The sequence below is a fragment of the Drosophila ananassae genome, chromosome 2R (assembly GCF_017639315.1).
Source record: "Drosophila ananassae strain 14024-0371.13 chromosome 2R, ASM1763931v2, whole genome shotgun sequence".
NCBI classification, from domain to species: domain Eukaryota; kingdom Metazoa; phylum Arthropoda; class Insecta; order Diptera; family Drosophilidae; genus Drosophila; species Drosophila ananassae.
Window position 1 is genome coordinate 7,814,364 of NC_057928.1, and position 16,756 is coordinate 7,831,119.

Genomic DNA, 16,756 nt, shown 5'->3' on the forward strand with positions numbered 1-16,756 from the left:
AGTCGCAGTAACCCACAGGGTTAGACCACAAGACGTCAAAGGATAGGATACACTTAAGAAAATAGATATAATTAATTTCACAACTTTATAACATGAAATACTTTCTTTTTAATACAGATAGCTATGTTTAGTTTCTATATTTTCTATGCTAGATGGTGTGATCCACTTATTTCCACAGTGTAGTTCGCTTGCACTAATCGCATGTTGTGTCAACATTAATCGCATCAAATTTAATTTCACAATTAAATGCAAAGACGCGACGCGTTTAGCATAAATTAAACAGGCGGTAAATGGAAGCCGCGGGCGGTCTCTTTCACTTTGGCTCCTGCCACTTTCCTGAGGTGTTGGTTATGGTTGTGGATGACCTCCGACCTCCTATTTAACTGGAAATTAAAAGGGAAAAAATTAAGATACATGTATATTCCAACACCAACACCATAAGGGCCTCCTGTTGCTACGGCTTCCGTTTCCGTTTTTGCAACGGAGTGTGAGTGCAATCGTTTGGCATTCGCTCGTATTTATTGCTTCAACTTAATTTAATTGAAACCCAATCTGAGGATTCATTAGGCTTGTGGCATTAAACGTCTTTAATTGGTGAATGTTTATTGAATTACACGAACGTCAGTTATATGTGGGATTAAATATGATGTTACCTTTCACTCTGGTATTTACTTTTTATTTTAAAGCTGAATTAAGTTCCCAAGGCTTACATTTTAAGGTCAAAATAGTTGGTGGCTATTAACAATAGACACATTCAATTCGAATAATTTTCTTAAGCCAGAACTAGACCACATAATAATGGAAGACATCAATCAGTTAACAAGATCAATTTGAGCGAAGGCACAAAAATATCCATTGTTGTAGAGTTTTTGAAAATCATTGTTAGTTTTTGTTCCCTCGCACTTTTCGACCAATTCAATTGGCAACGACATTTTCTGTAGTTTCTTTGGCTCTAAGAAAAGTTTGCATAAAAAAGTTTATTTATTGCAACGAAGGTCAACAACTTTGAAACTAATTTGAGAACATTAGCTTTAACAAAATGCCAACTGTTCGTCAAACAATTTTCAGATTTTTCCAGTTTCTCATGCAATTTCGGCTGATATCTCAATAAAAGGGGGTTGGGAGATTCAAACCAGTTTATCTTGTCTCTGGTAACTATATTGGAGTTTCGAATGCAACTCGATACACTCTTTTCAAACTTTTTATTCTAATCGCCCAATCTTGACGTTTATCCCGATCGAAACGATGTGCCAACAAAATGTGCAACAATCGCGGAAAACCTTAAACTTAATCTCAGCATCCGGCCTAAAGGCTTTGGCGGCTCGAATAAAGTAAAAATAATAATTTTAAATTACTTTTTTAAGCCTCATGCTTGGCTGCCGTCGACAGCAATGAAGTCAGTGTCTTTTTCACTTTTTGCACCTCGCATTTTTGTTGGGTTTTTGCTACTTAACCTTCGAGGCACAAAAGGTATTTTTTATAAAGTGTTGTAGTACTTGGGTATCTCAATTTTTAAAGATACTCTTAATAATAGAAAACTGTTTAGTAAATATTTTATAATAGTTTAGTTATTAAATAATGTTCAATACATATTTTTGTTTGTTTGAGGTATAACTATTTTTATGTTAATATCCAAATATAGGGTACTTTCTGCTTCGGCTTTTTTAAAGTAATTTTTAGTGTTGTTTTTTGGACAGGGCGTAGTTGCAACTGAAGGACAGCGGCTGCCACAGCAGAGGCAATTTGGAGGCAAGCAAAACAAACGAATTCTCAGAGGCAAATACAGAGCGGGGTGAATACTTTTTCTTGATTTTGTTTAATGGAATTTGTAGTGGACAAGACACTCAACGCAGTCACTCTGCATTTTATCTGAATACTTTAAGATACATTAAGAAAAAATGTATCCAGTTCTTATTAAAGAAATTATATATTTTCCTTCTTGAAGTCCCTAACTTTAAGCTCCAATTTAGTTTCGAAACTTGGTGGTCAACCTCAAATTTGCAGTTAGCAGTGGCAGTTGCCTCGACTTCTTGGCAATTGCACTTCACTTGACTGCATTTTGACCAAGACATGTACAAAAAAAGTTGTCTCATGTTCTCGTTGTTACCTTTAATTTGAGTGGCTTTCGATGTTGGGCTTTGCTGTTTTTTGTTTCCTTTTTTTTTGGTGATTGTTGGCCAAGACTAAGTCACGTTCCGATTGCACATTTAACGCGGCGCTCAACTTGGCCAACTCAGTTGGCTAAACTCACCTCGTCTGGCTTCTTGATTTTCGGGCAATCTCCTTTTTTTTTGGGCATTGCAACATTTGGCTGTCGGTCAGCTGGCAGGGTCAAGACAGGTTTTACACTTTTTGCACCCATGGATCATAAATCTGTCAGCGAACACCCGATGACCTTTCTACCTGCTCGATAAGCGTTTAGTTTCCAGCTGTCCTGGAAATTGTAAATAAATGGAAATTGAGGAAATCGTTTAAATATTTACAATTACCACAAATGGCCTACGTGACGGGGCACGCGACTTATCTGGGAGTTGCATTTGTAGGGTAATTGGGTTTGGTTTTTTGTCTGGTAATTTTAAACTTCTTAGGAAGTCATTGGGTTTTCGAAATGGACTGTACTTTAAATGCTTAAGGGAAGGAATACTTGTTTAAATACAAATTATCTTTACCTGTATTCTTTGGAACATATTCCGGACAGTCTTTGTAGAGACTATGTTTTCTTTTAATGTATTATGAATAATAAATATGTAATATTTAATATAGTATTAAGACGCCCTGGAGCAACTATTCCATCTTATTTATAAACCCTTCTCTTTACCAGGTCATTAGCCCTATAAGTCGTCCCGTACAAGTCTATGAGTCTATAAGTCCCGTACCTAGAAAATAAGAGAATTAAGTCAGTGCCCGCTTTAATCAAGCCCTTTTTAATTTAAGTGATGGACAGCTGTGGTTGCAACTGGCCGCTGACAATTAGCACCACCGAGCACGGTACAGTGGGTGAAAAAATTTAACCTCAGGTGGTAGAAGTTCTCTCCAAAATACCTATATTTTACCTGAGAGCCTCTCGCGATCAGCTGTGCCGCGATAAAACCCGATTTCTCAGCACACTCTCCGCTTGGCTAAATATATAGCCAACTCTCCCGATCCGTATACCTCTCTCGATCAGCTGATCGTCTGAGCCAGGTTTCAGTATGGGCCGGGCAAGCCGAGCCGAGTCGGTTCAGTGGCATCACAACTCTTAACCAAATCGGACAGGTGTGCTGCTCTAGCTGTTATCCGGAGAACTCAGTGGCCGGCCGTATCGCGTGTGTTACCTGTACCTGTATTTTGGCTTTACAGTTACTAACGAGTTATGTGCGCTTGAATGCCAAATTTAATTGCAGCTCTTTGCATGTTTGCCAGACGTAATTTGAAAACGTTTTCGAAAAACGTGTAAGCTGAAAACATCAAACGACTTTCGTTTTCCTTCAACTTTCATTTTGGATACTCGTCTTTCTTGCTCTCGGAGCTTGCCATTGGAAAAGTGTCAAAACCAAGGTGCTAACAACAAAGGCAACCAGCACTTTATTCAATCAAGTATATATTTTTGAAATATATACTCGCAATACATCGAATTCTGTGAAACGCGTGTGAATTAAGTCATTTTGGAAGCATGGCTCTCATTGACACCGCTTGGCGAGTCCGCTTCATGATTTTTGTGGTCGTCTCCCTGCTGTTGGTGGGCGATCTTTTTGGCTACGGTGGCATTAGGCCATCCCCCGCCGACCACCACTCGGTGGTGCGACGTAGCGCCGGGGCTGCGGGTGCCGGCGTGGGGGCGGGTGGTGCCCCAACGGGTCCAGCGGCTGCTGCGGCCAGCAAGTTTCAGGCGAAGAATGCAGAAATCGATATATCCGAAGGTGAGTTTCGCAAACTGTCCCATCCTACTTTGGTTAAAAATATGTTTTACTCGCTTGGAGACTGAGTTGCTAAAAAATATATATATTTTTATTTATTATCTTTTCTTTCTTTTGCTTTGTGACCAGTAGATTAGTATAATTTTCATTATATTTTTATTAAATTTATTATCAGGAATACAATGTTTAAAAATAAAATGTATAAAGCAAACAATATAGAGATATGTAGATTGTAAAATGTTTTATAAAAAAAGGTTTCAGAAACCTTCTAAAAACTTCTTAATTGTCTTTCTAGAAACCATTTATTCGTAAGTTCTTCTGAAACCTGTAACCTTTTCAAAAACAGTTCAGAACAGAAACTCTTAGAATATTCCCTATTCAAAAATCTTTTATTCAAAAATTTTAAATTTCAAACCCAAAATTTCCATTCCAATATTTCAATATTACCATTTATTGAAATCCGTTCATTATTTCATTAGCCGACCACAAAATATGTACATACATATATCTGTCTGAATATTTCTTTATATACGTTTGGTTTTGTATTTGGGCTCATCAAGGTTATTTTCGCTTAATAAATGGAGAATTACTTATACAGCTAGCGGCACGTGTAAGCTTCATTTAGGGTCTCGATGTTTAATTACACTTATTTTTTGTGTGGTTTTTTTTTTATTTGGTTGGTAGGTGAAAACCGGAACCGAGCCAAGGGAGACCAATGTACGATGCTTTATTTTGATTACGCACGTGAAGTTTCGCTTAAAAAGTTAATGTAAGCGATTCAAAGTACCCATTAACAATTGAGATAATTTGTTCAAAGATTAGGTTTTTTTTTTAGAATTATTGCTTAGGGAGCTACTTAAAGATAAGTTCTAAAAAATGTTTCAGGTTCAGAGTAATGACATCTTTTTAAGTCTAGGAAATTTTTTGGAAAATTAAGTGCCCAGACATTCGTTGCTTGTCTGGCATAATAAACAGATACGAGTACTTCAGAAAACAAAAGTTTCCATTAACTATAATAGCGTCCTTAAGTTTTTTTTATGGTTTAGTTTGTTTTTGTCTATTGTTTTCTAAGGAAAGTGACTTCATTACCTGACTACATTACCGCCATTTCTTTACCGCCCCCGGAAAATGATTTATTTTCGAAATTCAAACGACTTAATGGGTAATTATTCAAACAAAAAAATGGCAACGATTTTTTAAATATTATTCAACATTGAAGTTCACGTTCGAATTGATTTGCTTCCACTTTCTCAATGATTTGCATACACAATACTTCAATGGCCATAATATGACATAACATTGGTCGATATTACACAACCTATCTCTGGGGGTTTTAGGGTAAACGGGAAAAGAAATTCAAACGAAAGTGTGTAGAGACAATAAAATAAAAATTAAATCAAAGAGGTACGATAGATTAATGGTTAAGATGTTTGGACCTACTAGGAAATGAAATAAACCTTTGCAAAAAGTTGAAAGAAAACTTTTCACACTCCATCGAGACGACTGAACCATCTCCAAGACCGACTCAAGCTGGTGTTTCTTTTGTATATCTGAGAGGTGAAAGTGGAAAAATGCCAAGCAAATAAACTTGATGTAATAAAACCCCCAGCAAACAACAAGTTTTCGCTTTGCATGTTCGCCTTTTAGGGGTCGAGAGAGAGGGTCTTGAATTGCATTCAGAGACTTTCCCAGAGAGTCGCAGTTCATTAGCGTGGGTCAGAGCCAAGTCTTTCTTCCAAGTGCCACAAGACATTGTTTTTTTTTCGGCCTTAGTATTCCAGTTTCGTCAGAAGCGTCTAGAGAGTCAAGAGTCTAGACCAATTCAGTGCTCACTGTATAAATTCAAAGTTCATTATTGTCTAGCTGGCTTACTCAAACAGGAAGTGATGAAAACTTGACTTGATTTGTGCCGTTTAGTTTATCGAACTAAGCCAAGACACTGGCTTGGGCTTGGATTTGGGAAATATTCCGTCACTTATAACCGATCTATAACCGGTTCCGGTTCCAGACGTAATCCGTTCCAACTGAAGAAGTTGTCTCAAAAAAAAAAAACTAGATTTCCGTTGAAATCGAGAGTGAATTTTGTTTTTCCAAAACCCAGATTTGAATATTCATTTTTACTTCTTGTAAATGCCATTCACTTCGGAGATAAAGCACGTGCTGGTGGCTATTTTACCGGTCGAAATTATCTGCATTGACAATTTTGGATTCGTTGCACGTCTTCCTCTCGGCCAAATGGAAAAAAGCAAAGCCACAACCTTTACCTCTTCATGATAAAAATGCAGAGCTGGCACTTCAATTCGTATTTATTTCCATTTAATTACGTGCATTTGTAAGGAAAATTGATTCCATCAACAAATCGACTTTCATATCGACAGTCAGCGCCCTAATTGATTCGTTTTCTGATGTTTTGATTCAAAACATTATATTAAGATGTTTGTGAGTCAAGTTCAATGAATTATGCAAAGGTTTCGATGGCCTAATAAACCAGATTTTATTCAGAACAACTGGAAGAGAAGGTTCTCTGTTACAAAGCTATAAACAAAGTATTCTATTTTAGTTTTATTTTCTATGAAAACTAATTAGCTTTGGAACTTATAATCTGAACAATAAATTTAAAATCGAAATAAATGTTATTTGAAATTAAGCCAAGTCATGCCTGATTGCAATTTCGAGTAGATAAACTGGATATTTATTAACTCTGGAACATAAATTAAAATAAAAAACGTGTTATCAGTAACGGAATGATTGAAGTTTGAATTTTCACACCGTGATAGGTTTTTGCATTTGTTCCGCATTCAAAGTTCAAAATCAAGAGCCAAACTCAGACGAATAAGGTATAATGAATATTCGAGCGATGACCATAATTAATAAAAACTAAGCGCTGGATGACTGAACAAATATTCAACGTAAAGTTCAACGCATCGTCTTGGCCTTGCTGGGGGCATGGGGGTTGTCAAATAAAATGTGGAGAATATTCGCAACAGCTGATGGAGCGAATAGCCGACCAAATATTTGTCTTACTCACCGCACATGCACACGACAAAAAAATAAAAATAAAATAAACCTGAATTCATTGTATTCACATTACTTTTCCAACACTCTCAATTTCTATTTGTCTTTCTGGATATTTGCCCAATTGTTGACAATTTGTTGCCTTTTGTTAACAATTTGTTTTGAGCCTTCATTAGTCACTGTTTGCGTTCCCATGTTTCATTTTGGCATTTAACAACCTTGAGGTCGTAGAATTCTTCTTCCCTCCCCCGAAATCGCCACAAAATATATTTTTTTTTTTGTTAACGATTTGCGCAGTTCCCGAGATCTTAATTTGAAAGCAGTTAGCTATGCAAATGAGCTCCAGTTCCAGCTCCAGCTCCAGCGAGTAAAACAAAATATAAATGCCAACCACCCGATTGAACCAGACCGGTGATTGATGCCCGAAATACCTAACTTTATTTAAATCTGTTTTAGAGCACGATTTCAATGAGTTCTCTGCTGCTGCTCTAAAGCCGGGAATGGCTGTGGTTACCGGGGCTAGTCTCAAGACCAAGTCCCAGCTCACGGACACCATCAAGGAGTCGTGCCTGCCAAAGATGCTCTGCGAATTGGCCTCCAAGCCGGAATACCAGCTCAGCGAAAAGGAGCGAGAACTACTGAGACTAATCAGGTAAGCGATCCCCTAAAAGGATCCATAATTTAAAAAAATACAATCAACGTGCTAGTCTATAAATTAATATTTGAAACAAGCCAGTATATTTTTCTAACTAGTATATTAGAAACAGATGAGTAATCTTTGATAAAAAATTGAAAATAAACGTCAGCGTAGATTGCAAAAGTAGGAATTAATAGATATTTTAAACAAATATTTAAACCGGTTGCCAATAATCTGCATATCAAAACAAAAATTTCTTGTCGAAATGAAAACCAATTTATTTTTTTATATTTGTTATTAAACATTAGCGAACTTTGAGGAATTTTAATGTGTCTTTTAAAATATTATTTAAATTCTAGGGGTTGCTAGAGAAGTATAGAATTTTAAAGGGTTTTAGGAATATTTCTAAGCTGGCAACCAATGAAAATGTTATAATATCTTTAAAATACTATCCATTCTCGTATAAAAGTAGACGAATGTTTGCTTATAGAGTGCAACAAGTAGAACCTGTTCCTAATATATCTATTAAACATTTGCATACAGAATGATTGCGAAAGCTTTTAGAAAACTGGTTTCAAAGGGTTCGAGTGCAGTTACCTGCGATTGCAGTGGCAGTCCATTAAATTTCTATTAAGATTGCCAGCCAGAATAAATGATAGGTGACTCACGGGCAAAGTGCACTACTCGTAGGCAGAGACAATGGCGCTATTTAGGTTAGTTTAGTGTGACAAATATTTGAGCCCCGTGATCCCACGGATCAGCAGTCGTAACCTACCTCAACTTCAGCTGTAACCTCGCACTTGAGACGAAGGTGAGCCGAAGCTAATGGAAAATCGCCCCTCGGTCCGACTACATAGAATCTACTAAATCAACAGCAAGGTGAATGGCTCTGGCTCTGACTCTGACTGGGGAATTCTAGATACACAAACTGAACATAAAACTACCGAAACTCACAGCTGAAAGGGAAACCTAAAACAACTCTAGTGCTAAGCCAAGCCAAGCGTAAAATGATAATGGCTTATTATAATATTAAATGTTGGTTCAGTTGTTCTGCGGTAGAGTAACTTCCGTCTTAGGTGTTCTTTGTTTGCAAAACTCCAAAACTCTAATTATAACCGTACATATTTTGTTTGGGCAAATAATGCTTTAGGTCTTCTAGTTTTGTCATCACCTACCGATAAAAACTTCACTATTTAATAACATTAATCTTTACTTTTTCTGCAGATCTCCAACCATGCCCTGGATGATGAATATGCCGCCCAGCAAATGGTACTTTGCTGCTCATATGGGCGAACTAATGCGCCACACTGTCGATAATCTCAGCGGACCCATGGGATGTGCCAACCTGTGGCCCAATTGCCCCATTAGCTCAAAGAAGCTAATGAAACTCAGCTATAAAGTTCGCGTCTAAAAACCATCCATCACTTGTGTATATGTATTTTATTTTTCTCAGCCTTTGTACCATAGTTTGTCTCTTTATTCTTTACTATTAAAATTAGCTTGTAAATTCCGTAGAATTAGTTTAGATCTAAGCCCCGACATGACTGATGTGACTGTAGAACTGTAACAACCTGCATCTATTAGCTACAAGTCCTAGTTGTAATCTAGCTTAAAATCTCTATGTGTGACTAGTCACTACTCGATTTAGTCTTATGTCTAGATTTAGTTCAATGCTCTCCTGTATATTTTAATAAATGAACACATGTGCATATTCCCTAATGATCGATATTGTTGCTTTGTCACCTTCGAGTGATTTGAGAAATGGGTTTCACCAAATCACACACTTTTTTATTAAATCTCCCAAGTGCAGGTAATTGCTAGGAAGCGTTCAATCCAACCCGCTGGCAATGAAATTATATTTTTAGATAATGTTATGCAACGGAAGGTCGCCTCCTCCATCAAATGTGGTAATCATCTGTTGAACGGATATTGTGATGTGTCATTGGACGGGGTGATCGGGGTTTGATCCGACTGGGTAATTGATTTTAAAGTGCTGCCGTAGACTTTATTGTGGATATTTCAAATGGGAAATAAATATTTGTCAGGCACGGTTTTTTATGAGAGAGGCAACTAAAAAAATATAATATAAATTATAGAAACTTATGTTTTCTCTAAGGTTATCCCATTAAAATTTCCATTTATAGGTCGTATATTTCCTCTGCAAATTCCTGCCTATTGATAGACCTGAAAATTATGTTCCAAAAACTATTAATTCTATTAACAAACTTAACTTTTTAACTTGCAAACACAACCGAAATTTGTTTGCCAACCTTATTTCTGCATACTTTCAGGCACTGTCAAATATTTTACCACACACCTTGAATAAACAATAAATAAAAGACAAAAACTGCGAATTTTAGTGCACAATTTATATGCAAATTTGATTGGCTCAACGACATTGCGCAAAAAAAATTAGAATTATTTCGCTTTGTTTACAATTGTCTCACCAATCGATCGATTATTCCGAGCACATATTTCTAAAAAAAACAATGGACATGCGAGTGAAATTGTCCAATTATGACAAACATATTGATGGCGGCATTAAAACCTCTAGAAAGTAAACAAAAACAAGTAATCTAAAAATAAAATGTTTCGATTATAAATGATGTATCAGTGTCACTGACACGAGACTGTGATTGTAATAAATCATTGATTTCGGAATTCAAAATCGAAAACTTAATTGATATTCCAGTTACACTTGGCGCCCAAAAAGTCGAGTGAACCACGTTAGATTTGGCAACAAACTCTGGCTAAATTGCACAAATCCATCCAAAACAATAAAAGCCAACAAATTCGTAATATCAAACTGAAAATTAGGTCAGATTTGTTTAACTGTTCGTTGTTGTTACGCTCGTTGCGTGGTTTTTGTGCGCAACTTTCATTGTTTGGCTCGGTGGCCCAAATTTCGTGTTTGGCTTGGACCCGGCTCAATTTTAGCTTTTGGCATGACGCTTGACAAGTTGTTTGGCTTATGCAATTCCAGGGGGCTCACAGGAAGGTGCAGGGGCAGGGTGTGCCGGCCAGGTGCAGTTGCAGTTGCATTGTCTGAGGCTTCTGTCCGCTTTCGAATTTCTTTCTTTAAATTATTTCCGCATATTTGGCTCACCGAAAATGAAAGCTAAAAATTTGCGACAAAAAATCCGGGGATACTGGTAGAATTTTAAATACTCTTTTACTTAATAGAAGTTACGCTTTTGAAGTTAAATAAAAATTGTTTAAATTGTTAAAAAGCCATTACATTACAAAAACTCCTTAAATTAGGCAATAAAAACTACATTTTTGCTCTTTCGGACACTAATTTCCAAAGCTTAATAGCTATTACAGTGCATAATTTATTGTAATTAAATAAATGCTTTTTAAGAAATAGTCTATTTAAGTAATCCCCTTCATTAGTGCAAAAATTAATGAAAAAATACCTTCACCAATTCCGGGCATGTCCCGCCCAACTGGAAAATCACGAAAATTTTCCATTGCAAAAGCTGCAATTCCCAACCTACTTTCCTGTTGCACGCCAAGAAACTAAAACCCATAACCGCGGAGAAAATCAAGTGTACGGTATAGCAAGAAAATGCTCTGCATAAAATGTAAGCCAAAGTTTGAAATAGCGGCGAAAGAAAAGCGAATTTCCCATAGCGGTAGTGTTCGGAGCGCAGCCACCATTTAAGTGCCGCTCGAGAGTCTCCACTGTGGTGTGGCGGGGAGATTGCATAACTCCGGCTGGGGCTACGTGAGCTGGTCGAGGTGGTCTGAAACGGGTCCCGGCGACGATTTGGCCAACTGACTGATTGAACCACTCTTTGATGGCCTATTACATCTGGGTAAATGATTCTCTTTTATTGCGACCACAATTGCATCTAAACAGTTACTTGGAGTGGATTTCCTTGATATTGATGAGATTTCCTCACACTTTATGTCTCAGAATGGTAACCTGGCCAACGACACGTGCTCCATGCCATCGTACGATAAGCAATTTGGCAAATAACCAGCTTGAGCCACCAGTTAGCTTCAAAGGTGCTAATTAACCGGGTCAACAAAAAATATGTTGAATGGTGGGATTGGCCAACATGCCACGAAACTGATACTGATTCGATTGGAGTTAAATATTAGAAATAATTTAAATATATATACTTATAAACCAAGTATAGTAGGAACTTAAAAATCTAAACTTAGCACTACTAAACTTAGTCTGTTGCTAGTCAAACATTTTAACCTTTTGAACAGACAGGCCAGACAAAAACTCAACCGAAACAAATTGCTTCAGCAAAACCATATAGGAAATCTTGTACTTTGGTATCCGACAGATACCAGGTAGCACCTTACGGAAATGAGGTAATTGATATGCAAACCGAACACCCAAACCAAAATAAAACCACGAATAAAGAGCAGGCAGTCAAGGAACGAGCCTCAATGAGCCAAGTCCGAATGCTTGGATATTTGGCGTAAAAAAATTTCATAACTTGTCATATTTGGGAGAGAGAGAAAAAAACATTTCTCTAGAGACTAAAGAGACTGAGAGGAATTCGCTTCGGCCTGCGCCCTCCGCTTACTGGCCTCACTTTCACTTGCTGGCCGGTCTTGGCTTTGGCTTCCGCACGAAACTTGGTCAAAATGCAAAACAAACTTGGCCTGCACAAAAAGAGTAACAGTGGCGGAGTGAGGTCTTTTTTACAGAAAGGGTTTAAGAAAAAGTAGACTAAAATATATATTTTTCAAAAAATTATTTTATAAATAAATAATTATAATTTGTATAAAAACCTCTGATATTCCGACTAGTTCAAATATGGGAGTGTGAGCTTTACAAGTGATTTCTTTTTCATGGGTATTTCTTAGCTGGTTTTGGCCATTGGCTCTCCAACTCCTCGACGCCTCTCTTTGTTTACATTTACGATTGCGTTTGGTTTGTTTTTTTCTGCGGCGCTTTGGCGGCTTTAAGCGGCTGCAGGTCGCTTCAGTCAGTCCAAGACTTTAAGCGCACCAAGTCGCCAGCCGCTCCGTGGATCCGGTGGATGTGGTTTAGTATTGAATAGCTCACCCGATTACAACATAGTCTATTGGCCATGAATCTCCGGTACATCTGCACACTGTCGCTGGTGCCGACACTCTACGTACTGCTGGTGCTTCTCCTGGAGTTCGTGGAGGAGGGCCTGGCCCAGAATCCGGATCCGCTTTTCGAGTTGCCGGTCCAGCTAATAGGATTCCCCGTGATCGTGCTCTCCGTCCGCCTGTCGCAGTTCGCCAAAAAACTGGCCTACTCCCTCAACCCCAGTAAGTCCGGCTTCAATCGGATTCAATATAGTCTTCTTTCCATCAAGTGAAAGTTAAAAATATGTATGTTATGCATAAATTAAGTGTTTTGCATTGTTGGAATCAGTGCAGGAATTTGGTGTGGAAATTTTATAAGTTGTTGCCATGGACAGTTAAGCAGCGAATCGAATTTGGAAATTTTTTTTCTTTTTAATATTTTTTGACTTTGTATTTAAATTTTTTTTTCAAAGCTTTAAAGTAATTAAGAGGTTTCTAGATTTTGTATATCTAAAACCAATTTTTTTCAAATTATAAAGCAGTCATACCTAGCGTATACGTAATGGCAGTCATTCGGTTTACGTAGCGTATACTTAATATAGTGGCGACCATTATGTATACGCAGTGTGTACATAATACAATGGTTTAAATAGAGTAAATATTCACTTTTTAGACACTTATATTAAAAAAAATTGTAATGGGAGATATTTGAGATGATTATCCTACAAATCGAAACCCAAAATAATACTTTTGAAGCAAATATGTACAATCTTCAATGAAATAATGTGTTTACCATTATTTTGTGATCCATTCCGATCCATTTGCCAAGTGCGTTGTGGCTGTTGGCTTTTTGGCTCATTGCGTTGGACCGTAAAAAAAACCTGATCCGCAAGTGCGATGACAAAAGCGGCGGCCAACTCTCGTGCACGTCCACTTAGCCGACAAATTGTGAAAATGGGGTCAAGGCTGTCTGCAAGCCAGTGGCTGGAACCATAACATCTGAAAAAAACCTCGCTCAGCCGGAAATTCAGTTTCAGAGACAGATGGAGAGGCAGACGATGGATGATAAGCTTTTTGAATGAGTAATCATACTGGGAAATACCCCAAAATCATAATAAACAAATTATGTCTTTGACCAAAAAAATCATTGCGTGAGATGAATATTGATAAATTTTTAATTTTTTTTTGTTATTTTATGTATCAGTATAAATTACTAATGGTTTTGTCTTTTTCAGGCACTTACAGATCGAGGAGCAGGCGGGAAACCTCCCATCCTTTGGCCCTTGATGCTGAGCTAGCTCAGAAGCAGATCCTGGGCGAGTTCGGACCTCAGGCTTGTATCCTTGAAGAGCCCTGCCGAGTACACGCTTCCCGCCCCTCAGGCAGCAGCCAGCGCCGGACTCCCGGCGAAACAAAAACGAAACCACATGCCGCTTGGTCGGAAGTATTGAGGTAGGTCGAAAACTCAGGCTCTAATAAATTACTAACTCGATAAATTGTGCTTGGCTTGGCTTGGAAGTAGCTGCTGGCTATGTCCTTTGTGTTAAGAAAAAATATTTTAATTTAATTCGACTATTTGACTTTTTCCATTTCCCTGTGTAATCTGCAACATCATCCCATTTCCTACTGTACCATTTAAGGATATTCATGGCGTGTCTTCATCATCATTGTCTTCTAGTGCCCTTTTTCATTTGCTGCTCGAGTGCAGCAAGTGCTGACTTTATGGCAACTCACTCCGGCAAGCTGGCAGTAAGAACTTGAACTTTTGTTAGTTCTGGTTCTATTTTTATTCTGGGATTGTATTCGTTATTGCTACGTTTGCAATTTGGCGCTGCTGTTGTTGTCATTTGGCAAATGAATGGCTTGTTTTTAGCTAAAGCAAAATGTTTTCCAATCAATTTTTATCTCTCCTTGTTGTCGCTGTTTCGTCCTGGCATCTCCCTTTGCCTTCGATTCTCCCCATTGTCATTGGCATTGCTAACTCATCTGTGCATAATTTAATGTCTCCTTGGATCCCTACCGTTTAAATGTGCATGTCATGACTCCGATTGCAATTGTGCCTCAACTTCGACTCTGACTTGGACTTGGACTTTGGATTTCAATTTGTTAGTTTACATAAATTTTGTTTGCCTTGCCGGTTCCTGATGAGTTAGTTGCCCTCGCATCGCGATCCCCTCCTCAAAAAAGTCCCATTGTCATGGTAATCTTATGAAGCAGCAAATTATTCTTCTCACCCGTCAGAGTCCCTAGTCTAACCCCAGCTAACTGCTGTGATTCATAATTAATGCATTCGTCTCTGCAGTTTCTTCCTTCAAGGAAAAAAAGATATTTTTTTATTGATGTTTTTACGTAATAAAAGCGAGGAAGCTCGTCTGGTCAGCAGAGGTTGTAAAATATTTTTATTGTTGGCTTCAGTTTCCATTTGGAAATATTTAACAATGGCCAGATTAAAGAAAAGCTCCTTAGTTCCGTTCTTGGGGCAGACACAGCTCCAGTACGTGTAGCATTTTCTTGTTTGCCAATTTCACATTTATTCCATTTAATATTTTGTGATATCGCAAAAAGGTTTCCACATGCATCTGACACATTCACACTTAATGTTTCGCCCTGCACTGCCCTGCCCTGCCCCTTGGCAAAATGGTCAAAAGTTGTTTGGCCAACGTGTCAAGAGCAAATATTCAAAATTATTTTTGAAATGTTCGTCTGTCTGCGGCTCCTCACAGCCCCCAGTCTCCACCTTGAGCCCCAGACACCCGGAGACCAAATCGGAGTTTCAGCCAGAGTCTGGGCCGGGTCATGATGATGTTTTTGTTTAGTTTTCGGTGCGCTGCAAATGTAATTGGCATTAGAAGTTTCCTGCAGCCCGACGTGTTTTGTAATAATAAAATATGATTAAAGTTTTTGATTAAATTTATGCAAGTGCACAGTGGGGAGGCCACCAGGTTTTCTCCAGGTTCTGGTTCTGGTCATTCTCTACCCCAGTCCCCAGTCTCCCATTTGTGCCATTGTTGTAGTTTTCCTGGTTTTTCCATCGCTAGAGGGCATCTGCAGAGTTGATTAAATTATGCCATCGCAGACGTGTGAAATTCCAACTGTCCGTCCGTAGGTGTGAAGGGATATCACGAATCATCAGGATGCAGACCTGAAGGGTTACTTTTTAGAATATTTTAAGCTTTACAACTAAATGAGGATGATGGAGTAACTATACCATATAAATAAGGCCTATTAATATCTCCTAACGTTTAAAGGGAACAATAAAACACATGCAATTAACCAACGAAACACACTAATGGCTTTTCCACACAAGTATACGGGTAGTCCTTTAAACCTTGGGCCGATGTCCTTACCCCAGCACCCTACTTACGGGTAGCATAGCAGCACAACCATTATACAAATAAGCCAAGAGAAACCCACACCCAAAACAACACATTCCGGCATTATAAAAGCGAACCCTTCTCTTGGGGCTGAGCCGGCAAATTGCTTTTGTTTTTAACTCTGGGAGCGGTAAGGCTGTGTGTTGGTCTTATTGTGTGTATGTGTTCATATTACCCGCTTACTTATAAGTAATTATTTCTGTAATCCGCTTTCCGTTTCCCCGCCTGCAACATGCAACCAACAACCATCAACAGCAACTACAAAGTGCAACCGGGCATTGGCGGGATGAAACAATGGTACCTCCTATCGCTCTTCATCGGCGATGCGACGCGGGATGTGCCGTTGTGCAAGCACCTGGCCAAAAGGATGCCCTGTCCAGGAGCAGGACCTCTGCCGCCGCCCCAGCCCCGCTGAAGAGCCGCCGGACTCTGTACTCCGCATCCACTTAGTCAGTCGCATCGGACATCTTTGTTAATCATGCATCCTCCAGTCACATTCATTCCCCATCATTTCACCGTACTTCTAGTTGCTTTTAAGGGTTTTAATTTAAACGTACGCCCGCCAAAACAGACCTAGGCGCTTAGATTTATGAGTAAGCAAATAAATAAACAAACCATCTGAAAAAATCATCCCGAAATTTGTGTGTTCCTATGCCGGGACATGTCTGGACTCCCTCAATTTTCCTCTCGGACAATGCAGTCCTCCCTCCACTGGTTTTTATTTTTCGGGAAAAGCAAGGAAGCGGGCAAAAAATTGATACGCCAAAGAGCATCCTGCTGGGGAAAAAGAAACAAATATTCAGACTGGTTGC

At 38.5% G+C, this 16,756-nt stretch overlaps 2 protein-coding genes and 1 long non-coding RNA gene across 3 annotated transcripts; 2 read left to right on the forward strand and 1 right to left on the reverse strand.

The window, feature by feature from the left end:
• Positions 1 to 66: 66 nt before the first annotated feature.
• On the reverse strand, positions 67 to 3,002 carry LOC116655883. Its single transcript, XR_004310969.2, has 3 exons — positions 2,670 to 3,002; positions 2,108 to 2,434; positions 67 to 383 (listed from the first exon to the last, which is right to left on the reverse strand). It is a non-coding gene; the product is annotated as an uncharacterized LOC116655883 (long non-coding RNA).
• A 211-nt stretch (positions 3,003 to 3,213) lies between these two features.
• LOC6506257 lies at positions 3,214 to 9,058 on the forward strand. Its single transcript, XM_001958216.4, has 3 exons — positions 3,214 to 3,899; positions 7,368 to 7,563; positions 8,773 to 9,058. Exons 1-3 carry the CDS (start codon positions 3,653 to 3,655, stop codon positions 8,957 to 8,959), a joined length of 630 nt encoding a protein of 209 aa, XP_001958252.1. The 5' UTR covers positions 3,214 to 3,652; the 3' UTR covers positions 8,960 to 9,058.
• A 3,401-nt stretch (positions 9,059 to 12,459) lies between these two features.
• On the forward strand, positions 12,460 to 16,582 carry LOC6506258. Its single transcript, XM_001958215.4, has 3 exons — positions 12,460 to 12,813; positions 13,806 to 14,022; positions 16,200 to 16,582. The coding sequence occupies exons 1-3, from the start codon at positions 12,606 to 12,608 to the stop codon at positions 16,357 to 16,359; spliced, it is 585 nt and encodes a 194-aa protein (XP_001958251.1). The 5' UTR covers positions 12,460 to 12,605; the 3' UTR covers positions 16,360 to 16,582.
• Positions 16,583 to 16,756: the final 174 nt, after the last annotated feature.

Excerpts from the sequence above, each read along its gene's own strand:
- LOC6506257 (XM_001958216.4), top strand. The coding sequence starts at position 3,653 with ATGGCTCTCATTGACACCGCTTGGCGAGTCCGCTTCATGATTTTTGTG. Across the intron at positions 3,900-7,367 it reads AGAAATCGATATATCCGAAG|AGCACGATTTCAATGAGTTC; the intron begins GTGAGTTTCGCA and ends AATCTGTTTTAG. Across the intron at positions 7,564-8,772 it reads GAACTACTGAGACTAATCAG|ATCTCCAACCATGCCCTGGA; the intron begins GTAAGCGATCCC and ends CTTTTTCTGCAG.
- LOC6506258 (XM_001958215.4), top strand. The coding sequence starts at position 12,606 with ATGAATCTCCGGTACATCTGCACACTGTCGCTGGTGCCGACACTCTAC. Across the intron at positions 12,814-13,805 it reads GGCCTACTCCCTCAACCCCA|GCACTTACAGATCGAGGAGC; the intron begins GTAAGTCCGGCT and ends TGTCTTTTTCAG. Across the intron at positions 14,023-16,199 it reads GCTTGGTCGGAAGTATTGAG|CAACTACAAAGTGCAACCGG; the intron begins GTAGGTCGAAAA and ends AACCATCAACAG.